At 35.5% G+C, this 25,512-nt stretch overlaps 2 protein-coding genes across 10 annotated transcripts in view; one reads left to right on the top strand and one right to left on the bottom strand.

The window, feature by feature from the left end:
• The window catches only part of LOC124186431 (probable beta-hexosaminidase fdl), a 66,958-nt gene that overhangs the window by 19,534 nt on the left and 21,912 nt on the right, over window positions 1–25,512 (top strand). For 4 of the 5 annotated variants that reach the window (XM_046578188.1, XM_046578167.1, XM_046578174.1 and 1 more), the window contains 2 exons: window positions 9,294–9,355; window positions 9,779–9,828. In XM_046578188.1, the coding sequence (XP_046434144.1) occupies window positions 9,809–9,828 (20 nt within the window). In that variant the 5' untranslated portion in view covers window positions 9,294–9,355; window positions 9,779–9,808. The remainder of the gene's footprint in view (window positions 1–9,293; window positions 9,356–9,778; window positions 9,829–25,512) is intronic. The other variant, XM_046578180.1, reaches the window with a different exon arrangement.
• LOC124186474 lies at window positions 68–16,855 on the bottom strand. 5 transcript variants are annotated; one of them, XM_046578252.1, is made up of 5 exons: window positions 16,681–16,855; window positions 8,430–8,595; window positions 6,906–7,299; window positions 4,564–4,723; window positions 68–2,597 (listed from the first exon to the last, which is right to left on the bottom strand). In XM_046578252.1, the coding sequence occupies exons 3-5, from the start codon at window positions 7,121–7,123 to the stop codon at window positions 2,277–2,279; spliced, it is 699 nt and encodes a 232-aa protein (XP_046434208.1). In that variant the 5' UTR covers window positions 7,124–7,299; window positions 8,430–8,595; window positions 16,681–16,855; the 3' UTR covers window positions 68–2,276. The 5 variants fall into 5 exon arrangements, with proteins under 5 accessions (XP_046434208.1, XP_046434201.1, XP_046434216.1 ...); XM_046578245.1 differs by lacking the exon at window positions 8,430–8,595 and adding an exon at window positions 15,410–15,815 and having other exon boundaries at window positions 16,689–16,855; XM_046578260.1 differs by lacking the exon at window positions 8,430–8,595 and adding an exon at window positions 15,410–15,548 and having other exon boundaries at window positions 16,689–16,855.

The following is a 25,512-nucleotide window of genomic DNA, read 5'->3' as shown; positions in this document are numbered from 1 at the left end:
TCGCTAAATCTCGTAGATCATATTTGTCGAGAGATTTTCTTTATGCAATCGTTTGTATTGTATTTCGTTTATTAATACATTTTTACGTTTTTTTTTTTTTTTTAAGTTCCCTTCCATACATGTTACCTAATCATTTGTATATCCTCTTATAATTATTACATCGATTCTCATATTTCATATCGGTACACGACAGGTGTTTTCGGTTTTTGCAATTTTTATTTTATTTTATTTTTTTGTTTCTGCTCATTATTCCACTTCTTGATTATTTGTTTTAAAGAGCGAGTGCAGTGACGAAAAAAACCATCTTACAAGTAGAATGTTATATTTATTACCTCGAGATTGCGGTTAATGTATGTATATATATATATATATATATATATATTTTTTTTTTATCGCAGACATTAATAATACCTGAAATAATGTGGTGCTCATCAAAAATACTATCTGCATTGCATTCTTCTTACCAATATTACTTTTACAAAGAAACTTCTACAAAAATCCTAGATCAGCCATTGTACTGTCATCTAAGTTTTATCTTTTAACATATTCATTATTTTTTATAATAATCTTGGTTTTTTTTTTTTTTTTTGCTATTTATTATAAAAAAATTACTTAATAACGATACGTCGAAGTGTTTGATCTTCGAACGGATTGCAGCAAAATAATTTGCGGCGATCACAGGTAACTAATACTTAGAAAATATACGAAAAAGTTGCTGATTCTATACAATGAATTAAAATTTTTCGTACATCTAAATCAGACAATATTTGAAAACTTTTATAGGCTTGTGATTATAGAAATTACCTGAAATCGCGTATGACTAGATTGAAAAATTAATGTCAGGAAGAAAATTAAAAGAATACGTAAAAAATTAATTTTCCACAAATTTAATTAAATTTTCACATTTTAAATGCGAAAAATGGTTAAATTAGTATTGATATTAAAAAAAAAAAACAAAAAATCGAGATTCTTACTCCTGTGTAATGTTACGTTAAATAAATTTTGTATAATTTTAAGTACATGCATAGAATTACAGAATAACGACTGAAGAATTAGCGCATCTGAGATTAATGAGTCAAGTCAAAACAATGTCCGATTAATATGGGTAACAAGACCATCGGCATCGATAAAAAATTCTCGATAATCAACTCGCTCTAAATTATTAAGTTATGAAATATTTCGTTCGAGATATCGATGAAAATTCAAGCTTCTCGACATTTTTATTCCAAACCCTCTGTTCCTAAATTTTTTCGTCAAGGCGCATTTTTGACTGAATCATACAACCTATACATTTTTGAGGAATGTGATCGGGATCCATCTTCTCAATCAGAATTTAGGAAGAGAGAAAAACCGATTTGAAAAATCTGGAGAAATGTATTTGTGCCGGTGATAGTGAACACGAATGAAACAGCATCCCTTCGATTTAAGAGAAATGAATCTGAGCAAATTTGAAAATGACAAGTCAAGTTATATCAACGATTTGTAAAAAAGGTTTCGTAATTATAATTTTTATCGCGATTGAACTCTGGTGTTTTTTATTGAATTCCAATGGTTTTGGGCTTGTCTTTTGTACCATTGAGGACTCAGAAAATCGCCTTAAACAATTTTTTGTGCAAATAGTCGAAATCTCTAAATTGAATAAAAACAGATTTGCGTAAGTAAATTAAAGCAGATATTAAAATGTGATAAAAAAATTGAATTTGCGCGTTATTATGACTATATTATAATGTAACATGGTCGCTAATGGTCAGGAAAAACCATGAAATCAGGTTGTTTATAAACGTGTTTTTGAATACCGATTTTCAGTTTTTTTTTTTTTTTTTTTTTTTTTTTTATCAGATTTTCGAATTGGCACGCTATCGGTTAGAATTTTAATCGGTAAAAAATCGTCGACTTTTTTTACACTACCTTTCGTGCCGACCGTGTCAGTAAAGTTTCGCAAATATTTTGGATAAGAAAAAATATTTAGGAATTTGGTAAGCGATAGAAGCGAACCGAATAAATATTAAAATCGGATCAAAGTTATTCTACCAGAGTTTTAACAATATTGAACATTGTAACAATAATGAGACCGTTTTTCAAATCGTTATCGATATCTTAAAATTAGCTTATTGTGTAATTTGAATTTGGTGAAATAAAATATCAGCAATGACGTTTAATTCGTGCTCACCAATCATTGGCGCAAATAATATGTCTCGGGTTTTTTTTAAAACCTCGTTAGTTTTTTCCCCCAATCTCTTTCCTCGGAAATTAAATCCGTTGATCGTTTATTCGATTCAGACGTATCCGTTGGCCTCAAGTTTTAGCGCGGCTTCGTAGGAAGGCAGCCCTTCGTCGTCGCGACGGGATTCCTCCTCCTTGGCAATCCCTGCAGGGTTTTCGGCCGCTGCGTCGAGTAGGACGGAAAGCGGCGTCGAAGCGTCGCCTCCAGGTGTCGTTTGACCATCTTTTTTCTCGTGGGGCGAAGCGGCAAGACCGTGTTGCGAGTTGAAAATTAGACTTTCGTACGCCGGCGGCGGTCCCGGGGTCAAGGGGCGTGAAACCGGGGCCAACATTCCACCCTCGTGATCCATCGTCACCCCGGCTCTCTCGAAACACTGTGTCAAATTTCGAATTTTGTAAGTGTCGAAAGCCCCGAACTCGGAATTATTTAGCGACGAGACTCGAAGTAAAGAAATCAAACTTTGACGAAACGTCTTTTTTTTAACCACACCTATTTTACTTAATTTTTCTAGTTACTGCAACAAATGAAATTTTTGTCAGTGCGACATAGAAGATTTTATTCGTCTCGGTGAAACATATCCAATAACCATACCCGTAATTTTAATTCTTCCGTTTACTTTTCGTTGTTTTTTTTTTTTTTGTTTTTGTTTATTTGCCTTTTTTTTGTACCGGAAGCCGTTATCTTATACGAATAAAAGTCTGTTTTTTTAAGTCAAATCGTCGATTAGCCGTGCTCGAATCCACGAGGCAAACATTCCTGCAAGGCTCTCTACGATTTGCATGAAAAACCGATGACTGCGGGATTATATGCCGAATCGAGGCGTTGATTCAACGCGTTAAAACACGAAAAACTCTTTTGGAGGATTTAGGATATAGGATTCAACCGTCCGTATAATGCAAATTCGAGGGTTGAATAAATGTATGTTATCTACATTTGATACCGAATACTTTGGGGAGATGATGATTCAAAGGTTGGATAATTCCTTTTGTTGCTTTAGTTTTTTATTTTATTTTTTTTTGTCTTTTTTTTTCATTTTTCATCGTTTCTTTAGACTTTACACGTACGATAACATTATACGGCATATCGTAATTGAAAGGAAACTTTTGACGGGATAAAAAAAAAACAAAAAACAATGAATATGATCAAACAGTCAGTGGAATTCAGCTGCGGATAAAAAGATATTCGTTTACTTTACGCGTCTGTAATGAAAATTCCCATTTCGCGTCGTGATAATTCCTTCAAATATAATAAGCGAGTGTCAGAGAGTGAGGGGGGGGGGGGGGAAGAGGTTTAAAAAAAAATAGAAAGGGACAAAAATCCGAGGTAGGAAGAGTGAGAAAAATTAGCTTTTAAACGGCGCGAGCGTGTATATATATGTGTATGTGTGTGTGTGTGTTAATAACTACCGCGTGTGAAAGGCAAAAATTAATTGATATGAAAAATAACAATAATAAACAACCAGGGCTTGTTTTGTGCGCAGCACGTACAGTAAACGTTGTCATAAAACTCGTTACACTTGTCTCACGCATTGCGGTGTAACGTGTTGTATTAATTCAAATCGCACGCGTTCGTTCGTAGTTATTAATTATGAACGTGTGATATTCGTTTACAACGGTATTTAATAATTGTGTCGCACATTCGCGGCCGAACGAACATCAGAAATCGTGTTATATTTAACGAATTTCAATCCAATATTCATGCAACATACCAAGACTCGTGGAATTAAATAATCGTTACATTTGCTCTTCGGATTTTAGATTTAATATTATATATTTACGAAGAGTATTAACAGAAAAATGATTTATTATCTCACGTTAACTTTTTCTTCGAGCTATAATTTATTTATATCAATTTCTCAGTTATAATTTTCATAACTTCGCAGCCATCGATATAACGTTTATTCTTTGTTTATATAATGTATCGTATATTTTTTTTATTTTTTTTTTATCATTGTGTTATCGTAGCGCACGATGTTTAATAACACGATTGACTTTTTCCGAATGATAATGAAAATTTTCACGCCAGCCGCGAAGCAATATACCGATTGTTATTTCAACGAAGCGTATAATATAATATCCGCGTGGCTCTCGACGGTAATTTTCTTTCTCTCTTCTTTTTCCGCCCGTTTATTACATCGCCATTGTTATTATATAAAAATCGTACAAGCTTCGATTATCATCGGAGTGGTGGCGAATTTTTTTCATTTCTGCCCTTTTATATTATTTATCATACACGTTTGTTACACATTTATTATACACGCGAAAACTTTTAAAGTCCGATTTATCATCGACGATCCTGCAATCGATAATAGTGTTTGTTTTTTTTTCTCACAAACTCACCTGCATCGCGTGGGAATCCATTGTGAATACTTCGAGACTGTGAACATCCGGTTCGGTTCTCCAGTATTGGGAATATTCCTGAGGCTGATGCTTTCTTATGTTTCTGTGACAGCAGTAACAGACGAGAACCACCACGATTACAACGCCGCTCAGCATCGCTCTGAAATGTCGTTTAATTTAAAAAATACATAGATCGTAAAATAATTGCGTTACGATTTTGCGAATTTTCATATAAATTTACACCCCGGTTTCAGCGCTAAACCAAAGAAAAATTAACGAAAAAAAGATGAATTTACTAAAAGAAACTCACAGATTCTTAGAGCTGGATTGAAACGTATTTCTTTCGCCGTTTACGATATTCTCCAAAACTAGTTTCTTTTTTTTTGTTTTTTTTTTAAATTTTGTACCGCTGTGTCGGCTGTGCAGTTTTCGAGTGATATATTTGATTTCCAGTTCCTCTCGAAGCTCTTCGTAATTCGTAAAAATCGCTTAATCAATACGTATAAAAAAATTCACACGCTCCCCATCCGAAGCCTGCATCTGGGAAACTACTGATATTTGAGACTTGTGTTCGTGAGAACTTTTATCGGGAGAACATTGACCGCAACATACTGAAAATTTAGCCAATTCGACCGGGAACTAATTTAAGGATAGGTTCCCAGGTGTGGGTTACACGGAAAGTGGATTTTCATTTTCGTGCGTCCATCCCACATGTACGATATGTATATATATATACACGTATACGAACTTGTACATTGCTTGGAAAAACTCCAGGGGGGGGGGGCAGGAAAGGTAACATCAGCTTTCAAAGTATTTCTTTACGCCGCTACATTATTACGTAGTACACGAAGTTCTTTCGCGAGGAGCGAAGTTGAGAAAATTAAAAAAAAAAAAAAAAAAAAGCTGCTAAGCGAAGCAAAGAAGAAGGACGGACTGTGGTAAATGACCCCTCCCGCGAAATAGATGGGGAATGTTTCCTCTACGTATCCCATGAACGCGCTACGATACTGAGGCAGAGGGTCGCTTTTTTTTTTTATTATATTTTTTAATCTTTTAAATTTTATATCACTTTTCCGCACAACGCTAAAAAAAAAAACTACCGTTGCGCTGTTTGTACTAAATTTCGAAATTTTGACAGGTTTGGGGAAGTTTTTTTTTTTTTTTTTTTTCACGCGTTTTCGGAAACATTTTCTCCCCACGCGATTTACATAAAGTGTATTATGTGTACAAAGCAGTTTTTTTTTTTTTTTTTTTTTTGATAACACGACAAGTCCGCGGTATGAAAATTTATGAAATTTTCGCTCTGTATACGATAACGTATAAATTGATGTTAATAATCGCAATTGAGGTACGTACTTGAAAATTAAATTTTATGTAATTGACAAATCAGATAGGATGAAACGAAATACGAAACAAGCGATCGAAGTTCATTCACCGCGTTGTCGGAACTGGGCAAAGAAAATAACAAAGCAATTCGAAAAAGTCATTGAGCCAGTTTGATTTGGAGCATGCGGGCAGCGGAGGTGTTTCTTCTTCCTTTTATCACACCTCGGCTAATTTTCTTTATACCGCAATGATCGTTAAAACGCTTAGAGACAGAGAGAGAGAGAGAGAGGGAGAGAAGGGGTTTTTGTTAATATCGGCAGGTGATGGGTGCTTGGCGTTGGTAACGAACGATTTGTTAATTCAGACAACTAAATTGCCTTGCCTTCTTTTACCACTCTTCTCTTCTCTACTCTTCTCTTCGGGTATCTTGTGTATGAGGCATTCCACACCAAACCGACCTACAGCAAAAATCAGCTTTAATCGAGTTTCCATTTTTGGATCCCGGGTTTGATCTTTACCTCATTCAAAAATTTCAAAAACCCGTTTTTCGAATGACTAGCCCTGATAAATTGGCTTTGAATTTTAATCATGATTTCTTTGATGAAAATACGAGAATTTTAGAACAAAAGTCGGGGATCTGCAAGCTTTCGGTTTAGAAGCTAAAGGCGAAAGAAGTAAAATTACAAAAATGTTGAAGATCGAATTACATATAAATTAAACTTGTATCCTCTAAATTCATATTCAATCCTATTTTTTATCACATTTCAATTACTTGTTCCGCCCGTAGCTTCCAAGCCAAAAGCTTGCCATCTTTCGTCTTGGTCTGAAAAAAAAAAAGGTCGAAGCCAACCGAAAATTGAATATTCGTGTTTTTGGGAGCAATAAAAATCAAATCCGTGATCGAAATTTTTTTTTCCCAGACTCTGCACCGTGTTTAAAAATTAAAAAAAAAAACTAGAAAATCGGCTTCGCGTGGAACGCCTCATACGTTGGCTGTATCTTTACTATTCTCTCACCCTCCCAGTAGAATGTTGACGTTCCCGTGGAGGTTCGTTTCGAAACGACCCGACCTTCCACCATCGTTCGTCGACATGTTGTAACCCTGGATTACGTAGGTACCACCCCCACCTCCACCTCCACCCCCGCCGGCCGACCACGAGGACGTCAACGTGCCGTTGTGCGCGTTTTGTGCCGTTTGTACCGCAGCCAGAACCGCCAGCCTCTTCATCGACATCTTATCACTTATCTCACCCCTTGTTTTCGATCTCTTTATTTACGTAGTTGACGATATTTCGATCTCTCAACGATCAATTCCCTCCGACGATGATCGATGTCGTCCTCGCGATTCTCCAGATACACTTTCCATCTTCTCGACGATAAATTTTTTATTCGTATTCGGTTTATATTACTCTGAAGCATAAAAACAAAATTATTTCTTATCTTTATTTATTTATCGTACAAGTTGTGCCGCATGCGCATAGTTTCTTGCATCGTGCAATGTCTGATCAAGAATTCAATGATCATTTTATCTATCTTCTTTTTTTTTTTCGTCACGATGAATCAGGAATATGTTATGTATATCTATTTGGAGTGTAAGATGCAGAATTTTCTAGAAGAAAAGATGCGGGTAAATTTAATCCGATAAGAAATTTATTTATTTACCTTTTTTTCTAATACGCCTTTTTTTTTTTTTTTTTGCCCTACACTTGTTAGAAGTGAATCAGTTGATTTTAACTTATCAAACGATTGGATATGACATCTATCGTCAAGGACTGTCGAAATATAATCGCGTACATATATTTTGTTTGTGTAAATAGTTGGTGGAAAAACGTGCCTGAAGGGCTTGCCCGGCCGTCAATGATTGTCCGTGAAAACCTGACTTTGTCACGTTTTTCAAGAATTTACTTTTACTTTTTTCTCTGCTGTATCCTTACCTGCTTATGTATAATGTATAATTTTATCGACAAGTATAACTTCGTATAATTACACGATTGTCTTGGGAAAGAGATCACTTATCTCTTACATCGTATGAAATAATGATTCTTCAGTTTAATGGAGTTGCCTTGTCGCCTGTTGCTGCCAATTTGGCCAATGACCAAAGCGATCGTTATTCGATATTTAATATATACGTATATGTATGAAAAGAATAAGTAAATAAATTATAAACAGAATCGCGCGAGTTGAGGAAAGTTTTGTTTTTGTGGGTTTTAATTAACCTGTAATCAATTGATTCTTCTCCCTCTCTCTCTCTCTCTCTTTCTTTCCACTTATTTCGCGAGAGCCGAAGAGCAATCAATAATCAGTTCCCTTCGTTTTCTTCTTCTTTTTCTTCTTGTTTCTGCAACAGTTTGCTACTTCCGTATTGAAAACTTAGTCTTCCCGACGCGTTTAGCACTGTCGCCTTGAATTTTCTCTCAAATTCAGAGAAAGTAAGAGAGAAAAAATAAGAAACGAAGAAAGAAATAGAGAGAAAGAGATAAAGAAAAGCGGGGTAAACGTTGCGGCTTTCCTTTCGTTCCTGGTTCATAAATTTCACGTACCCTCTATTCGTTAAGGCTACCGTTATTCACTTTGCAGCTTCTTCTTCTTCTCTTCTTCTTATTATTATGTCATACGCGTGAAATTTATGTATAATAATATTCCCGCACATACGTATTCAATCAACGTGAAGAATTGCAGAACATCTCTTCATTTTTCTCTGTATTTCTGTGGAAAAAAGTCAAACATATACGACACAAGAATTATACGAATTGCATAAAAATTATCACGCAACTATCATAATAATAATAATAATAACAATAATAATAATCATATATAAATAAGACGATATCGACGTATTTTTTTTTTTTTTTTTTCTTCAACCTTAATATTTTTTATTTGTTGAGTTTTCTTTTAATTTGCACGTTAGGTTTTTAGTAAAATAGAGTAGTCGAGTTTTATTATTATCCCTATACACGAAGATGATTTTTTTTTTCAATCCTTATCGTACACATTTATAGAATTAAGGAAAAATCTGTTATTATTAATTAACGAAGACTTCTACTTTCAAGTTTTGCGTACGGCAACATAGAATTGTCTTTATTTTTTTACAACCGTTCGGACAATGAATTTGTTTTTTATTTTTTCTCACGGTGCGAAAAATAAAAACGATGCTGGAGCGTTTATTAAAGATCGTTTAGGGTGTCGAGGGAGCGTTTCATGTACGTTATACAATAATGTCTGCTTCGAGTATTTTATATCACCCACAAGGAATCGAAACAAGTTTAATTATCGACTCAGCTTCTCATTCTTTTCTAATAGCAATTTTTCAATAATCGTATAAGACACGTTTAAACATAACGTATTTCAACAACAATTTTTGCAGAATTTAATGGTAATGCAATAATTATCATCTTTTTTTTCAGCTTTCAGATTCGCTCGAATGAGGGGGCTTGGATGAGAGATAATAACTGCCCAGAATTGAAAAGTGAGTCCAAAGTTGAAAAAGAAAAAAATATGCGAAAAAAATTCTAACTCGCTTCACAAATTATACCTACCTACTATAATTACATCTGCGAGATATACAAATCTCAATTTACAACTACGCGCATTTTGCATAATTTCGTCAGTGCCCGCTGAATAAATTCACCCCTTGAAATTTTCATCTTTAACGCGTTATTACATATTACAATGTGGCTGCCGCACCGTAAGTGAAAGGTCGCTCGTAATATGCCAGACGTTTAATCGCTAATGTCGCAGCCACCTTCTGCAAACACTTTAAGATGATATATTATATTAGGTGGCATAATATCACATATTATCACTCTATTAACGATTATTTTATTTTTATTTATTTATTTATTTATTTATTTATTTTTTCATGCATTCATTATAAATTGTATTTTTTCAGGTATATTTAGAGAAAAAATTACGTAAACATATGTCGTACAGAATGAAGTTGTAAGTGAAAGAATTTTTTTTTATACTTTAACCCTGGGAGTGAGATATATAATAATAGTGTTATGGTTCGCGTGTTTTTATCCGCCACTGACACCAGCTAAACCTCTTTATCATGTATTTTGGATATTTTATACAATTAAGGCATATCTAATGCAGTTATCTGTGTTCTTGCAATTTTTATTATTCTTGTCAATATTATAATTATTATTATTATTATTATTATTTTTTGCTGTCACAATTCATGAGCCACAAAGCAACGAAAAAGAAAGAAGAAGAAAAAGAGAAAGGAAATTTTATCAAGCTTGAACGATCGTTTTTAATATTTCCACATTAAAGTCATGTGATGTTCCTACCTTTACCGACCGAGCAAAGTCACCCTTTCTCTTTCGTGTATGAAATAAACAAACGAACGATAAGGGTTCAAATTTCGACGTTGCACCGGTGCAATAAATATTTAACGTAGAAAGAAGAATGGCGAATTTTCTCGGTCGGTAAAGGTAGAAGTACTACATGACCTTATGCTCTGCACAGCGATTTGTCTGACTATGTATATAGACAGGAGATTGAAGTTAGTAACGTTAATATTGTTATTATTATTTACCGCATCATCGGACGTCTTTCCAAAATAGCGAAATAACGATTTTTCCGCATCGTGGATCGTTAACAATAACGTTACCAACTTCACCTTCGTATACATACCGGGATAATCTCTCGAAACTTGAAAATGAACCGCGCATGCGCGAGTTTTACGGGCTCTTCGCGCAGGCTGGCCATCCCGAGTTTTCAGCCGTCAAAATTTGTTTCCGGCGGCGATGTAGTTGATACGAATTTTCGAGGTTAGAATCTCAAATAGTTGAGGCAGCGACTCAGAAAGGTTTGGGAAGCATTTGTTATCGGTTCGGAAAGTTGATTCTTCAAAGAACGGTCGGAATTCAATGCTTACGCTCTTTGAAAATTCAAACGCGCACATTTTGCGTAGGCTGGCACGCCTGCATCGCGGACGAAAATATCGCTGCGGGAAGATTTCGCCGACCAATGAGATCGAATTATTTGGCGCATGCGCGGTTCATTTTCAAGATTCAAGATATCGTCCCGGTACAAACTAGGAACACTGTCCTAATATATACCTATAGTACATACAGTGTGATACATTATATATGCGTCAAGAACACCCTGCCATTCGGTTGGAAACGTGAAGCGACGGGTTGAATTATAGTTTAATCATGAGACAGATATCATCCCTTATACTCCCTCCCCTCTATCGTCGAAGTCGAACGGAACTCGCTTAGCTTTGTGCAAATCCTAATTCTTCAAGCAAGTATAATGTGATATTACATTCAAGGGTTAATCGAAACTCGTCAATAATTCTCCCGGCTGTTTTTGTATATCATCTATAATTATTTTAACAATTTTATGTTTCTTATTTTTATACTTTTTTTTTCCGTTTTTTTTTTTTTTTTGGTTTTGTAACGAATCTGCAGGACAGCTTCGAGCAAAATCTTGCATAATCTTTTCATAAGATTATTATACAATGATGATTGAAAAATTCTGAAAAATCCCGGAAGATTCCGCTCATTCAACGGATGACAATAATTGCGTTTATTACTTACGTTTTGTACATTTTCATGCAATCGTTAAATTCGCTAGGCTATTTAATTTTCATTCGAGTTCGAGGAAAGTTTGAATCGTTCGACTTGTCATCCGGGATGAATTTCACAGGGGAGAAACTTATTTTAAGGGTTGGTACCTATGTATTATATTGTTTCTTGTTGATCCAAGTTGGGTAGAAATTTAGACTTGCCATTCAGCCCTGTTTTTATTTTACAAATACACAAATTAAGAAATCCAAGTCGCGTTTACGATCGTATAATTTTTTATCGGTATTTTTTCTCTTCATATTTTTTGTCATCTTCAAATTTTCTTACCTTCTCAAACATTAAAATAAGTACTACACAACATTTGCCCTGCGTATCGATTGCAAATTCATTTGAATATATAACAGCGTGAAACGAGAAGTGAGTCTAATCCTGACTATATTATACGCTGTTCCAACTTTATTTGAGTTCGCTTTTCGAGCATCTGGTAAACGTAAGGACATTTATAGTATTCGAGCGCGTTTATTTGAGGCAGCAGCACGGTTTTAGAGTGAAAACTTACGTTCCGTTACTGCTACGTAGAAAATACACGGAGTCTGTTAGAAGAAGGCGAAACAACATCCCGGATAGTGGATTATCCCTTATATTATACAAATGGTAAAATATTTCAGACCTTAAATTTTTTCACCCTCTCACCGTTACTCCCAACTTTTATCCTCCATTTCTCGGACTGAGTTAGATGAATATATAGAGGTTAACTCGTAAGAAATGAAGTGAAAAAACAAAAATAAAGATGCCTCATAAAAAAAAAAGAGAGAGAAAGAGGGATTTCCGACCTGTTAAATTTTACAAACCGCGGAAAAATTGATTTCCTACTCGTACACCTTCAACATTATATTTCAATTTTATTTCTACACCTACGACCGATTATTTACACAGTCAGTCCGTTATAGTTTCAAAGTTAGAATCGATCTGTCCGATGCACCGAGTATCTGATGCATTATATATGCATAATCCTATAACATGAGGGTAACTAGAAACGTGGAGTGTAAGTGAGTGCAATAAGTCGAGTTATAAATAAATGTACAGCTGTGTGTTATAAACTACATGCACTTATATTTATATCGTACCTATTAAATGTATATATACATATTTACACAGTGCGCATGTAATGTAATGGAACTTTCAACTTTTAAGTCGCCCTTGGTTAATATTTATATTGAAAAAGTTTGACTTTGACGATGTTAAAGAGTTCGGGCACCGCGTATATGGTATGTGAACATTTAATAGCTCATGCAATAACCGACTAAACAGTTTTCATTGGAACACGTCGTCCGGTTTCGTTGTTTCTTTTTCTCTTTTCTTTTTCCCCTATCTATAAAAAGTCCATTTCACACTCTGTGCACCCTGTGGATTGTTTTTTTTTTTTTCTCGTTGGTTATCAGCGTCAATTTTTCCAGCAATTTTCACCACACTGCAGATTACGGATAAATTTCAACTAAGTGGATTTTATACTGTATCATGTACTTCAAATATGTTTTCTTTCATATTTATTCGTATCAAAGTGTTTCGGTTGTTTGTCGATTTCGATGTGTACGAATTAAATGAAACTAATCGAAGGAAACGAAACTCGGGAAATAGTTTCAAAAGTTTTTGCACAAACGATTTTACGCTGTTTTATTTTTAAATTTCCGATTTCATTTCGAACGTGATTGTTAAAAATGATTTTCTTGTATCCAATATTTGTTTTAACTTCAAGTTATGCGTGAAAAATTGTAATTAATGAAATTAAATATCCCTAATCATACTGTTTGCTGTTTTTATGCGTTTAAAAGATGCAAATAATAATAATAATGACAACAATCATAACTCAAAGTCAGTTTTAATTTATAAAATCGGTCAAGTCTTTCAAATAAAAAAAAAAATTTCACTCCAATTATACGAATCGGTTGATCAGTGCAGTAATTAATTTCTTTGAAGGTCATATATTATTATACACTTTTCAAAATCCCTATCTGTTCTTCGTTACATCTCATACATGCCGACCTCTATTTCCTTACGTATAAACCATGCGATAAGGGTAGTTTAAATAAATATATATTCATATGTATAAGAATATAAAGGGAGACGGTTTTGCGAAAGCATAAAATAGCGTAAAACGTTGCGATCGAAGTTTTCACGTGTGTCGGTTATACGTGCGAGAAAATACATGCCGCTTTAATCGACTCTCTCTCTCTCTCTCTCTCTCTCGCTCTCTCTCTCTCTTTCTCTCTTTCTTTTTCTCTATTTTTCTCCCTCTCTTGCCCCTCAGCTTTATATCTACCACAGTTTTCACCCAGCACTAAAAACGCTGCGTTGTTATAATTTTATGTAATACTGTTTTAACACCTATGTTAATCAATGATTGTATTTGTATTAAATATTTACACCATTTGTTTTTTTTTTTGTCATTTGTTGTATACGCGTTTTGCATAATAACCGTACAAAAATCGGCTACGATTAATAACGCCCGTTTTCATTTGTCGATTTTATCACGTAACAATTTGCTTTGAAATCTTTGTACACGAGTCAATTTTTTTTATTCAATCGGTACTATAGGAGGAAAATATACATACCGTATATATTATAAATGATTTGGAAACTGCGAAAGTAAAAAAAAGAAAAAGATCAAAAAATCTTGACACCACCTACAAATCGAATAAAACCTGTGAATTTTCACCTGTCAATTAATATTGAATAAATTCTCGCCTCGCGGCACACGTTTTAAAATTACTTTCTCATTCTTTCTTTAAAAATTCACACCCCGAATGTCTAAACGTTACAAAATATCATACATTTTTACTCCGTTTCCGCAAATTTTTTCTGACAATAATCAGTTCCATACTACAACACACTCCCTTCATCCTCTTCGCTTCTCGAACATTTTTTTTTTTTTTTTTTTTACCGGGTTATATTTTTCTCCGACGTCTATAGTCAACAGCCTGTATGGAAAGGTCCGAAAAAGAGAAGAGAGAGAGAGAGAGTTGAAAAAAAGAAAAAAGGTTTCAAATGGAAAGGGAGGAAAAACAATAAATTTGATTAGAAACATAACAATGAGAATTATTATTGTTATTTTCCGCTAATTAAAACCCTCGTCGAAACCTTGTTATCAAAGTAAAGCCTGCAAATCTCGTCAGGTTATAACATCCAGTCTCACATACACATACCAATTGTCTACAGTGTCTGTAAACATATTTACAATACACGAAACCGTGTAAGCTGCGCCTCCTCCAATCCTACCTATGTACACACATATATATACATGTACATATATATATATATGTATACATGGGTAAAGCTCTGATTTAGTTACGCGGATCGAGTTTCCCGGATAAGGCAATTTACCGGGTAACGATAATCCTTTGCCTCGTATATTCTCGTAAGACCGTTTTTTTTTTTTTTTTTTTGTTTTTTTCAAAATTTTTTAATTTCAATTCACTTTCTCTTTGTCGTTTTTTCTTTTGTTTCGCGAGTTTTCATCGATATTTCGACAAGCCTTGACGAAATTCGATTATCTTACATTACCTCGTACGTAATGTGAAAAAAAGTAATTAGTTAATAGTAACAACAGTAACGGCATTAACGTTAATTGGTATTATTCGGATAAATAGAAAAGCACGGACGAGAGCACAATAATTATACATTTCACTTTTGAAGTTTGAACTGATTAATTATTAATTTTCTGCGTTTACCTTATTTTCACTTGGTATATTTTAAGAAAATTTGCAATAATTTACGATCTATTTTTTTTTATATTACGTGCTGATGCATTGTTGGATTATTAATTTTTTCAGTCACATTTCTGCTGATACGTAATGCGAATAATTAGCGCGAAGTGAAGAGGAAAAAAAAACCTATTAATTTGAATTGATTTATCGAATAATTTTTACCATTTTTTTTTCCATTACGCTGATTTTATCACGTGACGTATAAAGTTAACATCTTACCCTGTTGAGCGTCAAAATCCTGGTTAAACGGTGTTAATCCATGCACGTTCTTTTTTTCCTCGAAATAACACAACCGTCGACGATTCACGCGAAATATTTTGTCCTTTTTTTTTTTTTTTTTTAATTATTTTCTTGCGTACTGAGGCATAATAATTAAACGATATATAAGTGCACGACAGCCGTTCATTACGAAATATGACCCAAATTTTGTTCGTTTGTTAATCAACTATCGATTGGTTGTAAATTTTTCTTTCTTTTCTTTTTATTTATTTATTTATTTATTTATTTTGTTTTTGCCACTCCTGTTCGCGTTTTTATCCGTTACGGGTTTCTTTTATTCAATTTTTCGAATTATTTTAAACGGTCACTTTTAAGCAAACGAACACCGGTCGAACACGTGGTACGCCTGAATCATATTATATACACCGACATATGCATGATATATGTATGATCGTCTACAAAAATCAATTCGACGCCAGTATGCAAGTGTACATGTATATACATATATATATACGAGTATATATATATAATGTATAATAACGTTCGTATCCTGTTCTCTGTATTTGTATTACATGTATAGGTATATATATGAGACGAAAGAAAGCGATATCTTGAAACCGGAAGTTGTAATCCAACTCGTTTCTCTCTCTCTCTCTCTCTCTCTCTCTCTCCAATTAAATTTAATCAGTCACTCGATCAGCGTTCCGCTCCCCCCTTTTTTTTTTTTTTTTACATCACATTAAATTATATTTATTTCGTCTTTCCCATTATCCCCGTTGAATTTAATTCATTCTTTCTTTTATTTTTTCAAACAATCATTCAGCAGCACGTTATCATACAATCACCTCCAAGTGCAATACGACGATTTAAAAATTTATACCTCTACATTGACATAACTATTATCAAAGAAACAGAAACACGTAATTCAGGTTGAAATCCTTGTGTAAACCATAATTGAAATCGCACGTTAACGGTGTCAGATATATTTAATACATCAGAATCTCTGTATATCAACTGTACACGTGCAGATAAACTTCCTCGCACGTAAGTCAATGTTTTACACATCGACTCGCATCACGTTCCGTATTTGTCCGCATGTACGTATCGTACATCGTACATCATATATATATATATCATATATCATATATATGATCTATAAATGTAGGTTACGGGTAAAATTGTGTATGCAGTCGTCAGAGCTGACGGATTATCCTCGCGTCCTACCCGAGACAGAGAAAAGAAAGATAGACCAGCAACGAGGATCGGTGTACGATCGTACCCTTTACTTGCACCACCAGCACCACCACCGCAATCACAACCACAAGCACAATCACCACCGTAACGTGCAACGGCTCTTCTTCTCGGACGGAGGATGCCCGGAGACTGTCCGTCGTCGTTTCACGAAATGCGCGCACAACCGTTGCTTGGCTACGCGCGACACACTCCTCCGATGTGCTTTACACCCCTCTCCGTCGGAGTAAAACGAGGGGAAACCGCGACCCCCTCTCCAAAATCCACCCTCGCTCGGTGCCCCGCGATTAGTTGCGTCACGGTAAGGGATCCTTCCTCCCCTCCTCACCCCTTCCCACACCGCCACAGGCATTTATGCATACACACACGGGTCATGTGCATACCTAATTGCCTTTTCGACCGTCTCTTGGGTGTTGCGTTTGAATATGTGCGGATAATGATACGAGGAGAGAGTCGTCGAAGGTATATATATATATATGTATATTAGGGTGTTGATGATTTTTTTTCAGACCCCCCCCCCCCCTCCCACCCCCCATATCAACTATAAATAATTCAAAAACAATTTCATAATTCTTTCAGATTTTTATATCAATTCTAACCCGTGCCTGTAAATGGATGGATATCACCGTTTAAAATACACCTGTTTCGGATACATTCTCGGCATATATTTTATCGCAAGAGTGACGATGTTCGAATCAATCTGTAATTGCGAAGATTTAGTGAAAATTAGCGCTACTGTCTGAGAAAAAATTCACATCATCGTAACGACCAATCTCGACGAACTGCGCACCCTAGAAATTTGACTATTTCTTTTTATTTATAAGGAGTGCAATTGTCTATATAACCTGGTATGATGATGTGAATTTTTTCTCAGATAGTAGCACTAAAGCTCAGTAGAACCTCACATTCGTGGATTTTTTCGAACATTTGAGGTTAGGGTCGCGTAATTTCAGATTCGTTCGCCGCAGCGCATGCGCGCGCAGTACAGAAATGAAAACTTTCAACTACTAGGACTTTAAAGTGGTCTTTTCAGTACTCCGCGTATATGTACGTAAATAAAACAAGCCCCGCAATCAGAGACGAACGCCTCTTCGCTAGTTATTATAATACCGACGTGGGGAAGAGGGGAAGTAGAAGGTGGATGAGAAGGAAACGGAGAAAAAGTTTGCGAGTGAAAAAGTTTATAATCCTTGCAGGAAAGGTTTGAAAAACCGCGAGCGAGCGAAAGCGTTCGTTGCATCGCATCATCGCCTGCTGCAACCGACGTAGCTCTAAGCTGTTCCACATTTTTCCTAACATCTCCAAATAGCGCTGAGAAACGAATCCAGCCAGCCTAGCAGCGGCAAGATGTGCCTTTTAGCGTAGCTTTAAACTCTAAACAAAGCTTCTCGATTTTTTTTATTTTTTTTATTTTTTATTTTACCTCCTCTTGTGAGCTGGACGAAGAAGAAGAAACAAGAAAATTGTAAAGAACGTAGAGATCCAAGAGAAGAAAGAGAACCGCCACCCGTGACGTGGAAAAAAATGCATTCGAAAATATATCACTCTTTTATCGTTATCATATATTTATAGCCGACGTGATTTTTGAATACAGCGAAGGAAAAAATTTCAACGAAATTGCAGCAGAGTTTATATAATCGTGTAAACGAAACTGACGGTGATGAACGATTTTCAATCGTCTAATTTACACGTATACGCAATAAATTATCACATAAACACACGTAGCGGGTAATTTATGTTCCTTTTGTTTTATCGTAATGTTTGATGTATTTTTTATTATTTTTTTTTTTTATTGCTCTCATTCTTGTTCTGTTCTCTTCTCCTTTATCGTACTGTTGAAGTAAACTAATTGCTGCACTTTTGAAGAAATTTCTATTACAAAATTGTAACTTGTCGAATGCGTTGATGAATGAAATTTCGAGCAGCTGTGTGCAGTCATTGTAAAAAAGGCAGCAAGCGGGTGATGGAGGAGAATATTTAAATGTCGTTGTACTGCTTGAAAATAATTGATTCACGCATGTCGGCATGTGCCTTGACAATCTACGGTTGAAGTTATTATAGCTTCGAGAGCTTGCACAGCGACAAAGCAAAGCTTTACTCATGCCGGCCCCTTCGCCTGCAGTAACAGACTTTCAATAACTTATTGTAAGCTCAAGAGTCTCTCCGCGGAAAATTGAAACCACGCAGTTTGTTATTCTTGTTAAGTATCGATAACACGTGCAATACGTGCAATTTAAAAAAGTAAAAATAAAAAAGTTAAAGGTATGAATGCTTTTTCGAGAATTTTACTTCTATTTTATACTTGTTGTATCATTACCTTTTTTTTTTTTTTCGTACAACGCGTTTTTGTACTTTTATCTTTTTTCCGCCGTGATAAACTTTAAGAAAAGCCTGATTCTTATTACTTGTAAATGCAAAGCAATTTTCGTTGCAATCAATACGGTATTTGAACAAGTTTTTTTTTACTTTTTATGCTTGTGTATGCGTACATGTATGTAAAAAAAAAAACAAGGAATTTACACAAATCGTATTGTAAGAGAAAAAATAAGTTAAGAACAAACAAATCATACGAAGTATAGATTTTGATACAAAATCTGACTATAAAGGATTTATCCTTCGGGAATTTTGTCGAGGTCATTCTCGTTTTACGAGAAAGTTGTCACAGTTATAGACGTTATACACGCTTGTGGGCGTTGATAGGTTAAAAATGTCGTAAAAATGACGATGGAAATCGCGTTACAGTAGCAGGAACAATGGTAAATAGTAAAATAGCGGAGCATGTACACGTGCAGGGACGACACATGGCAGTTTCGAGTCCGAACCCGAGGGGTTTGCATCCCCATCCCCCCCCCCCAAACCACCCCCTTCTCTACTACTTTGCAATACTGCAGCACCAAGAGCTGGCCTTTTGCCAAACCTGGAACAATAAACCCCGGAACAGCCATTCTCTGTATATACATCTACGTATAGAATATGCGCAAATAGGATTATCTTAAAACGGGAAACGGTATAGGACGAAGTAGGCAAAAAAGGATTACGAGAAAGAAAAAAGAGCAAAAACAAGCCGGAAAAAATGGTGTTTTTTTGCGTTACTTTTTTCTTTTCTTTTTCCACCGTGGAAAGGTAAGAGTCTGTCGATCTGTACGGGAAACTTCCGCGATGATTTCGAAAATGACCGAGTTGAAAATCTGAAACCGATAGGACTTGGCGGCCAAATGAAAAAAGTTTTGAAGGAAGAGTTAGGGGAAAAAAAAAAAAATTGTGAGAAACAGAAAATTTATGCATTAAAAAAAAAAAATAAAAAAAAAATACGCAATTTGGGTGAAACATAATGGTCTGTTTGGGAAAAGTAACAAAGAGGAAAAAGTATGTGTTTGTCGGTAAAACATTGATAATCTATTTATTTGTGGTAGAATCGGAAGTTCTAATTTAACGGGGCACGACAATTTTTCATGTCCGTCATCTGATTGTAAAATCCTGCAAGTTTCAAACTTTTTCATTCACTCGCTTCTAAGATCATCGCGACATTTTTCTAACGACCTGTTTTTTCGAATCTGGTAGTTCGAAAAGGTAGAGATTCGTTGGAGTTACGAAAAGTAATTTTTGATCGAAACAAATATTTTCCTCGCATCGCCGAAGGTGATATAAAGTAAAAATGAAAATAGACGGTAAAACTAGGCCAGGAGATTCAATTTCTTTGTTCATTATTGGTCAAATTTTGGTGTGTTCTGAAAAATTGCAATTTCGATCTTCTGAAAAACTTGATTAAAGGACAGGGAATTTTGGAATCGAATTAATCATTTTTTCGACTGAAAAGTGCATAAACAATGCAGAATTCTAAATCCGTTTTATGCATGGATTTGTTTGCAAAATGAATCTTTAGCTACCGTTCTACAATAATTTTTCTCTCGCATAAATACGCTGTTGATTCGAAGGAAACGTCTCGGAAGCGGATATCGCGATTTTCGTTGTAATTAGGAGTAATCCGTAGACTTTTTTTCCAATGCCCTGAGCATTGTGGCGATTGTTTTCGTCGTGTTTCGGATGAAAGAGAGAGAGAGAGAGATAGGATTGTATCTCCCTGTTTTTATCACACAGCCTAACCTAATTCCGTAGTCCTGCATGCCGAGTTGAGGAGGAGCCAACGAGGCGGAATAATGTTTTAACGCCTGCTTAGGAAAGAAAAGGAGAAGTCGAGAAGAAGAAGGGAGAAAAAATTAACAAGGGAAAATGAGAAAGGAAGAAAATCTGAAGAAGGAGAAAGAGAGAAAATGAAGGGTATATGTTATATATAACGATCCGCTACTTTCGAGTTATTAACTATCGTAAGAAAAAAAGTGTTGAAGAGTTTTAACGTTGAGTAACTTTTAAAAATTTATTATATACGTTATGTATGTATGTGTGTGTATATATATACATGTATAGAAAAATCTGCTGCCCTTAAAAGAAGAGTGAAATATTTTTATTTCTTGTGAAAAAAACTGAGAGATGGCTCAAAGCTTCAAGTTGAGTTAAAATTGTGGAAGAGTAAAGTGTATTTCTACATTTTCGAAAATAACTCGGGAACAGTTCAGCTGATTTCTTTAAAAATCTTAAACAGCTTTAAATCGGGTATATTTGTGATTTGTTCTTTTTAGATATCGTCGGTCAAAAACTTAATTAATGTTCAAATAGTCGGAGGTGATTCTTCAGATTTCAAAACGTCAGGATCTACTGAAATTTCAACTTTCCGTTTTCGGGGTAATCATAATATCGTAATAACTTCTTATTCCGAATAAAGGGAGGCGAGAATTTGGAAAAAAGTGAAAAAAAAAAAGGCAACGCGTCAGTCAATGCTGGCAGTTAGCCAGACCAAGTCTGTTCGGTTCGCAATATCCATAAGCGAAGTGCAAGTGTATAAAGGAAGAGCAAAAGGAAAAGAAGAAAAAGCCGAAAATAAATGTCTTAGGTCTCTTTATACGATTATATCTCCATACATATCTAGCAGTAAATCGGATCTGAGGTAATCGGAGGAAACGTGCAGAAAAGATTCGATTCTTCGCGATTTTTTCCCTCGGTCAACTTATTTTGTTCCCTATTTTTCTTATTCAACAATGTGTCAGTCGTATAGTTGAGGAGAAGAACGAAAATGATTAAACAAATTGTTGAGAGACAAAATCAGGGATTTTATTGAACTATGGTAAAATAATCTTTCCGTAATTCATGTATAAGAATGAAAATAATTAATAACCTGTCCGAAACTGCAACTATGAGTAAAAAAAAAAAAAAAAGAAACGGTTTGATTGTTTTATTCACATGCCAAAATCACATGCTGTTTGCTTAATTTTAATAAATTGAAGGTTTCTTTTTTCGTCATTTGTAAAGAATTCATTTAACGAGCAACTGCAATTAACTGAAATCGTACGGTTGCGGATGTTTTTGGTACAATATGACGAAATTCATGTTAGAATAATATAAATTCTTGGAATATATCAAAAACTTGGTTTTTTAGTTCAAAATTCGTGGGTGTAAAGAAATTCCTTCTTCTCCGTATTACGTGCTGAGGAATCGTTTTTATTTTTTGAATCGAATTCGAGTATTCGAGCCTTTACTTTACCTCTCCGTTCTCTGTCTCCAGGATTCCGCAATTTTTTGCTCGGATCATACTCCATACGCATTTTTGATCCTTACGTGGAATATCCTGCAGTAAAAATCTCCGTCTCTTTCTAAGTTTTCTGGTTCTCGTTCTTCTTTAAAAAAAAAAAGAAAAATGGTGACGGGTTTGGCCGCAAATAATTAGCAGAAATCAAAGAAACGCCATTTTCATGTAATTTTTGTTCCTATAGGTTTAAGAAAGAAATGTTATGGAAAAAAATAGCCCACCGTGACTTCTTCTCCAAAAAAGCTTTCACCCAAAAATCTCGTCGAATTGTTAGTTTCACCGTAAATGTGAAAAATTGACGAGAGTCGAGTGTTTCGTTTATCGCAGTATATTTATTTCGACAGGTTGCGTTAATGGTTGACCGAATTGTTTACAGTAAACAAAACACTCGACACCCGTAAATTTTTTTACACTTTCGTCGAAACTAACACAATTCCACGAGATTTTCGGAGAAAACTTCAAATTTTGTGGGTAATATTTTTCTGTAAACCTTGTACAGAAAAAAAATAACATCGAAACGGCGCTTGCTTGATTTTTAACAATTTCTTCCGACCAAACCTGTCACAATTTTTTTTTTTTTTTTATATTTGATCCTTTAAAACACTCAGGAATTTCTTTCCGGGCGTTTGGCGAGTTTCGCGAGTTTGGCGATTTAAAACGTTTCAGCCCTCACACGTTCTTCAACAGAACTCGGCTAACAACAAGTTACCGTAATATAACAACTCCAACTGGGCTAGTAGTAAAGCCGGCGTTCACCGGCCTGCGGTGGCAGTCACAGTAGAACGTGCCGTTTTGGGTCAGGCATATATATCGTAATAATGTAAGCGACCCGCGCGTCCGCGAATTTCCATGCCCTTAATTTCGCGATTTCGTGATGTCGCATGATGAATTTAGATCGCCTACATCCGTTTGTTATATTACTGCTGTTTATTGTATTATTCACTGAGAAAAATTTCACTCGTTTCTGTAACTAGAAAAATTCAGCAAAACTGGTATCGTTAAAAAAACCGTTTGAATATCGTTGGAATCCCTTAAAACGAGGTAAGCCTAACCATTTTGCGCTATCGTCGATCTTTTTTGGTTATTCCAACGCAAAATCAGTATGTTCGGTTTACTCAACTTTTTTAGTTAAACAAGGCTTTAACGTCAGTTTATTCCTGCACAAGCATTAAATTTTCGCAACGGTTGCAAGAAATCACAGCAACGTCGATCGTAACGAGAAAGAACAGCAACGAATAACAGACTTTTCGGTAACGGTAAAAACTAATTTCAATTTACCACCTAGGACTGTATTTTTCGATTGTGGTAAAGAAATGAAAAATTTCCCTCAGCGCGTAAAAATAATTAAAAAGTAAATTAAAAAAAAAAAAAAACCTTATTCCTCGTCTCGTTTTACCTCTTTAATCCTTTAATCCGCGTATTGATCGTCCAGTGTTCGTGAATCGTTTAAACGGTTTTCGGCGGATGAGTTCGCGTGGCGTTTCGTCGAACCAGTTTGGTCGAAAATAAGTGAAGGGATGAGAAAGCTCCGAGGGGTTTCAGGGGCTGTTGCTGGTTTATCGCGTGTATCGCGTAGTGCAGGATAGGTGACGCGAACCGGTTGTCGAGGCACTCGGCCGGATTGGTAGATACCATTCGATCTAGGCTCGCCATTGGGCGTTGCATAGAATCAGGGTACTTCGTGTGAAAGCTGCCTTGTGCGGGGTTGGGGGATGGCCTACGGACTGAGCCGGCACACCTGACCGCTCGATAACTTCGCCTTATATACTCCATTTTCGATTCGGTGTTTATCTACCGTCTACTGGTATTTACGCCAATAATACCCGGCGTGTGTACGACACGCGTAGCGATTCTCGAAAATCATAAAATCGTTACGTTTTACTCGTAAATCTCTTTTCATCCCACTATGTGTATCGGCTGCGTACGTTACCTTCTAACGTTTTAGCCTCCCGCACTTTCTTGCCTGCACTTAGCGCCGGCTGCGCAACGATAGATAACATTATTTATTACCGTAATAATCTCAGGAACGTAAATATATCTATATTTATATATATACATATAAAACATGCTCGTTGAATGTGTAATTATTGTAGAAAAATTTTATACGCTAAAGTTCAATTTATATTTGAAAAGAAAATACAAGTTTCAGACTCTTGTTGTCAACCGATGTTAAAAGAGAAAAAAAAAGAAAACGCAATTTCCATAGCTGCTCGAACCGAATTTTGATACAAGCTTTATGTACGGAAAAGCTTGCACAGTTTTGCAGGTAAATAATCGTATGAACTTGTGTATTATATTGGGCATTTTGGCGGCTATTTAAAGGACATGTTATAGCTGTACAAGGCGTGGCTTGTCTGCATCTAGATAATTTTTTTACCTTATATATATATATATACCTATTCGCTCATACGTGTCATGCAGTTATAATTTAACACTCTGGAAACGAGAAGTCTGTAAAAATCTATAAAATAAAGGAGCTGTTTCATTCGCATTTAGTACAGGGTGTGTTCCGTGCGTATGTATATTCATTAATCCCCATAATATGAGTACCTGTATATGAATGTAAAGATTTATGCATAGTTTAACGTAGAATGAACGGTGAGAGAGATAGATTGTAAATAATAATTATTTCCTCGGAGTACAGCGTATGATTGAACGTTAAAAAAATTGCAGCCTTAGGTTACACGCGTATTGTGTCCGTATCGGCATGTAACGATAATTTTTTCCGTCCTACCCATGAATGTAATGTCGGGTAAAACAAGACGACACGCCACGAGGAGGACACGGTGGTTCGATATATTAATGTAAACTACGCGGTGTCATTCGACTAATCGAATTTTTGCGTGTCACACGAGACTCTCTCGATATTCACCCCGCGGAACACAGAGGGTTCGGATATTCCGTTATTTCGCCTCGCGTACAAAGCGTTGAAGAATTCGTTTAAAAACCTTGCTGTAACAGGTATAAACCGTACGGTTTCACATTGTGAAAGAAAGACATTGATTTACAAAAGTGCCGGTAATTAAGAAACGGATAATAATAGTGATAATAATAAGACGAGAAAAGTAACGAGGAAGTAAGTGTAAAATGAAGAAATGAAAACGGAAAGCGGCAACCGCCCTGCCGAGCATCGATTTGGAAAGTGAAACCTTTCTTCTGTTCCGTCGGTTTATATTTTCTTCTTGCTCTACCCGTCAGTCCATTTGACGTC

Source organism: Neodiprion fabricii, chromosome 1 (genome assembly GCF_021155785.1).
Source record: "Neodiprion fabricii isolate iyNeoFabr1 chromosome 1, iyNeoFabr1.1, whole genome shotgun sequence".
Lineage (NCBI taxonomy): Eukaryota > Metazoa > Arthropoda > Insecta > Hymenoptera > Diprionidae > Neodiprion > Neodiprion fabricii.
This window is presented reverse-complemented; position numbering and strand designations above follow the sequence as displayed.

What these genes read in the sequence shown, in the direction of transcription:
- LOC124186474 (XM_046578252.1), bottom strand. Translation starts at nt 7,123, where the DNA reads ATGTCGATGAAGAGGCTGGCGGTTCTGGCTGCGGTACAAACGGCACAA. An exon ending in GTCAACATTCTACTGGGAGG is followed by an intron (nt 4,724 to 6,905) that starts GTGAGAGAATAG and finishes ACGACATTTCAG; the next exon opens with AGCGATGCTGAGCGGCGTTG. An exon ending in TGGATTCCCACGCGATGCAG is followed by an intron (nt 2,598 to 4,563) that starts GTGAGTTTGTGA and finishes AATTTGACACAG; the next exon opens with TGTTTCGAGAGAGCCGGGGT.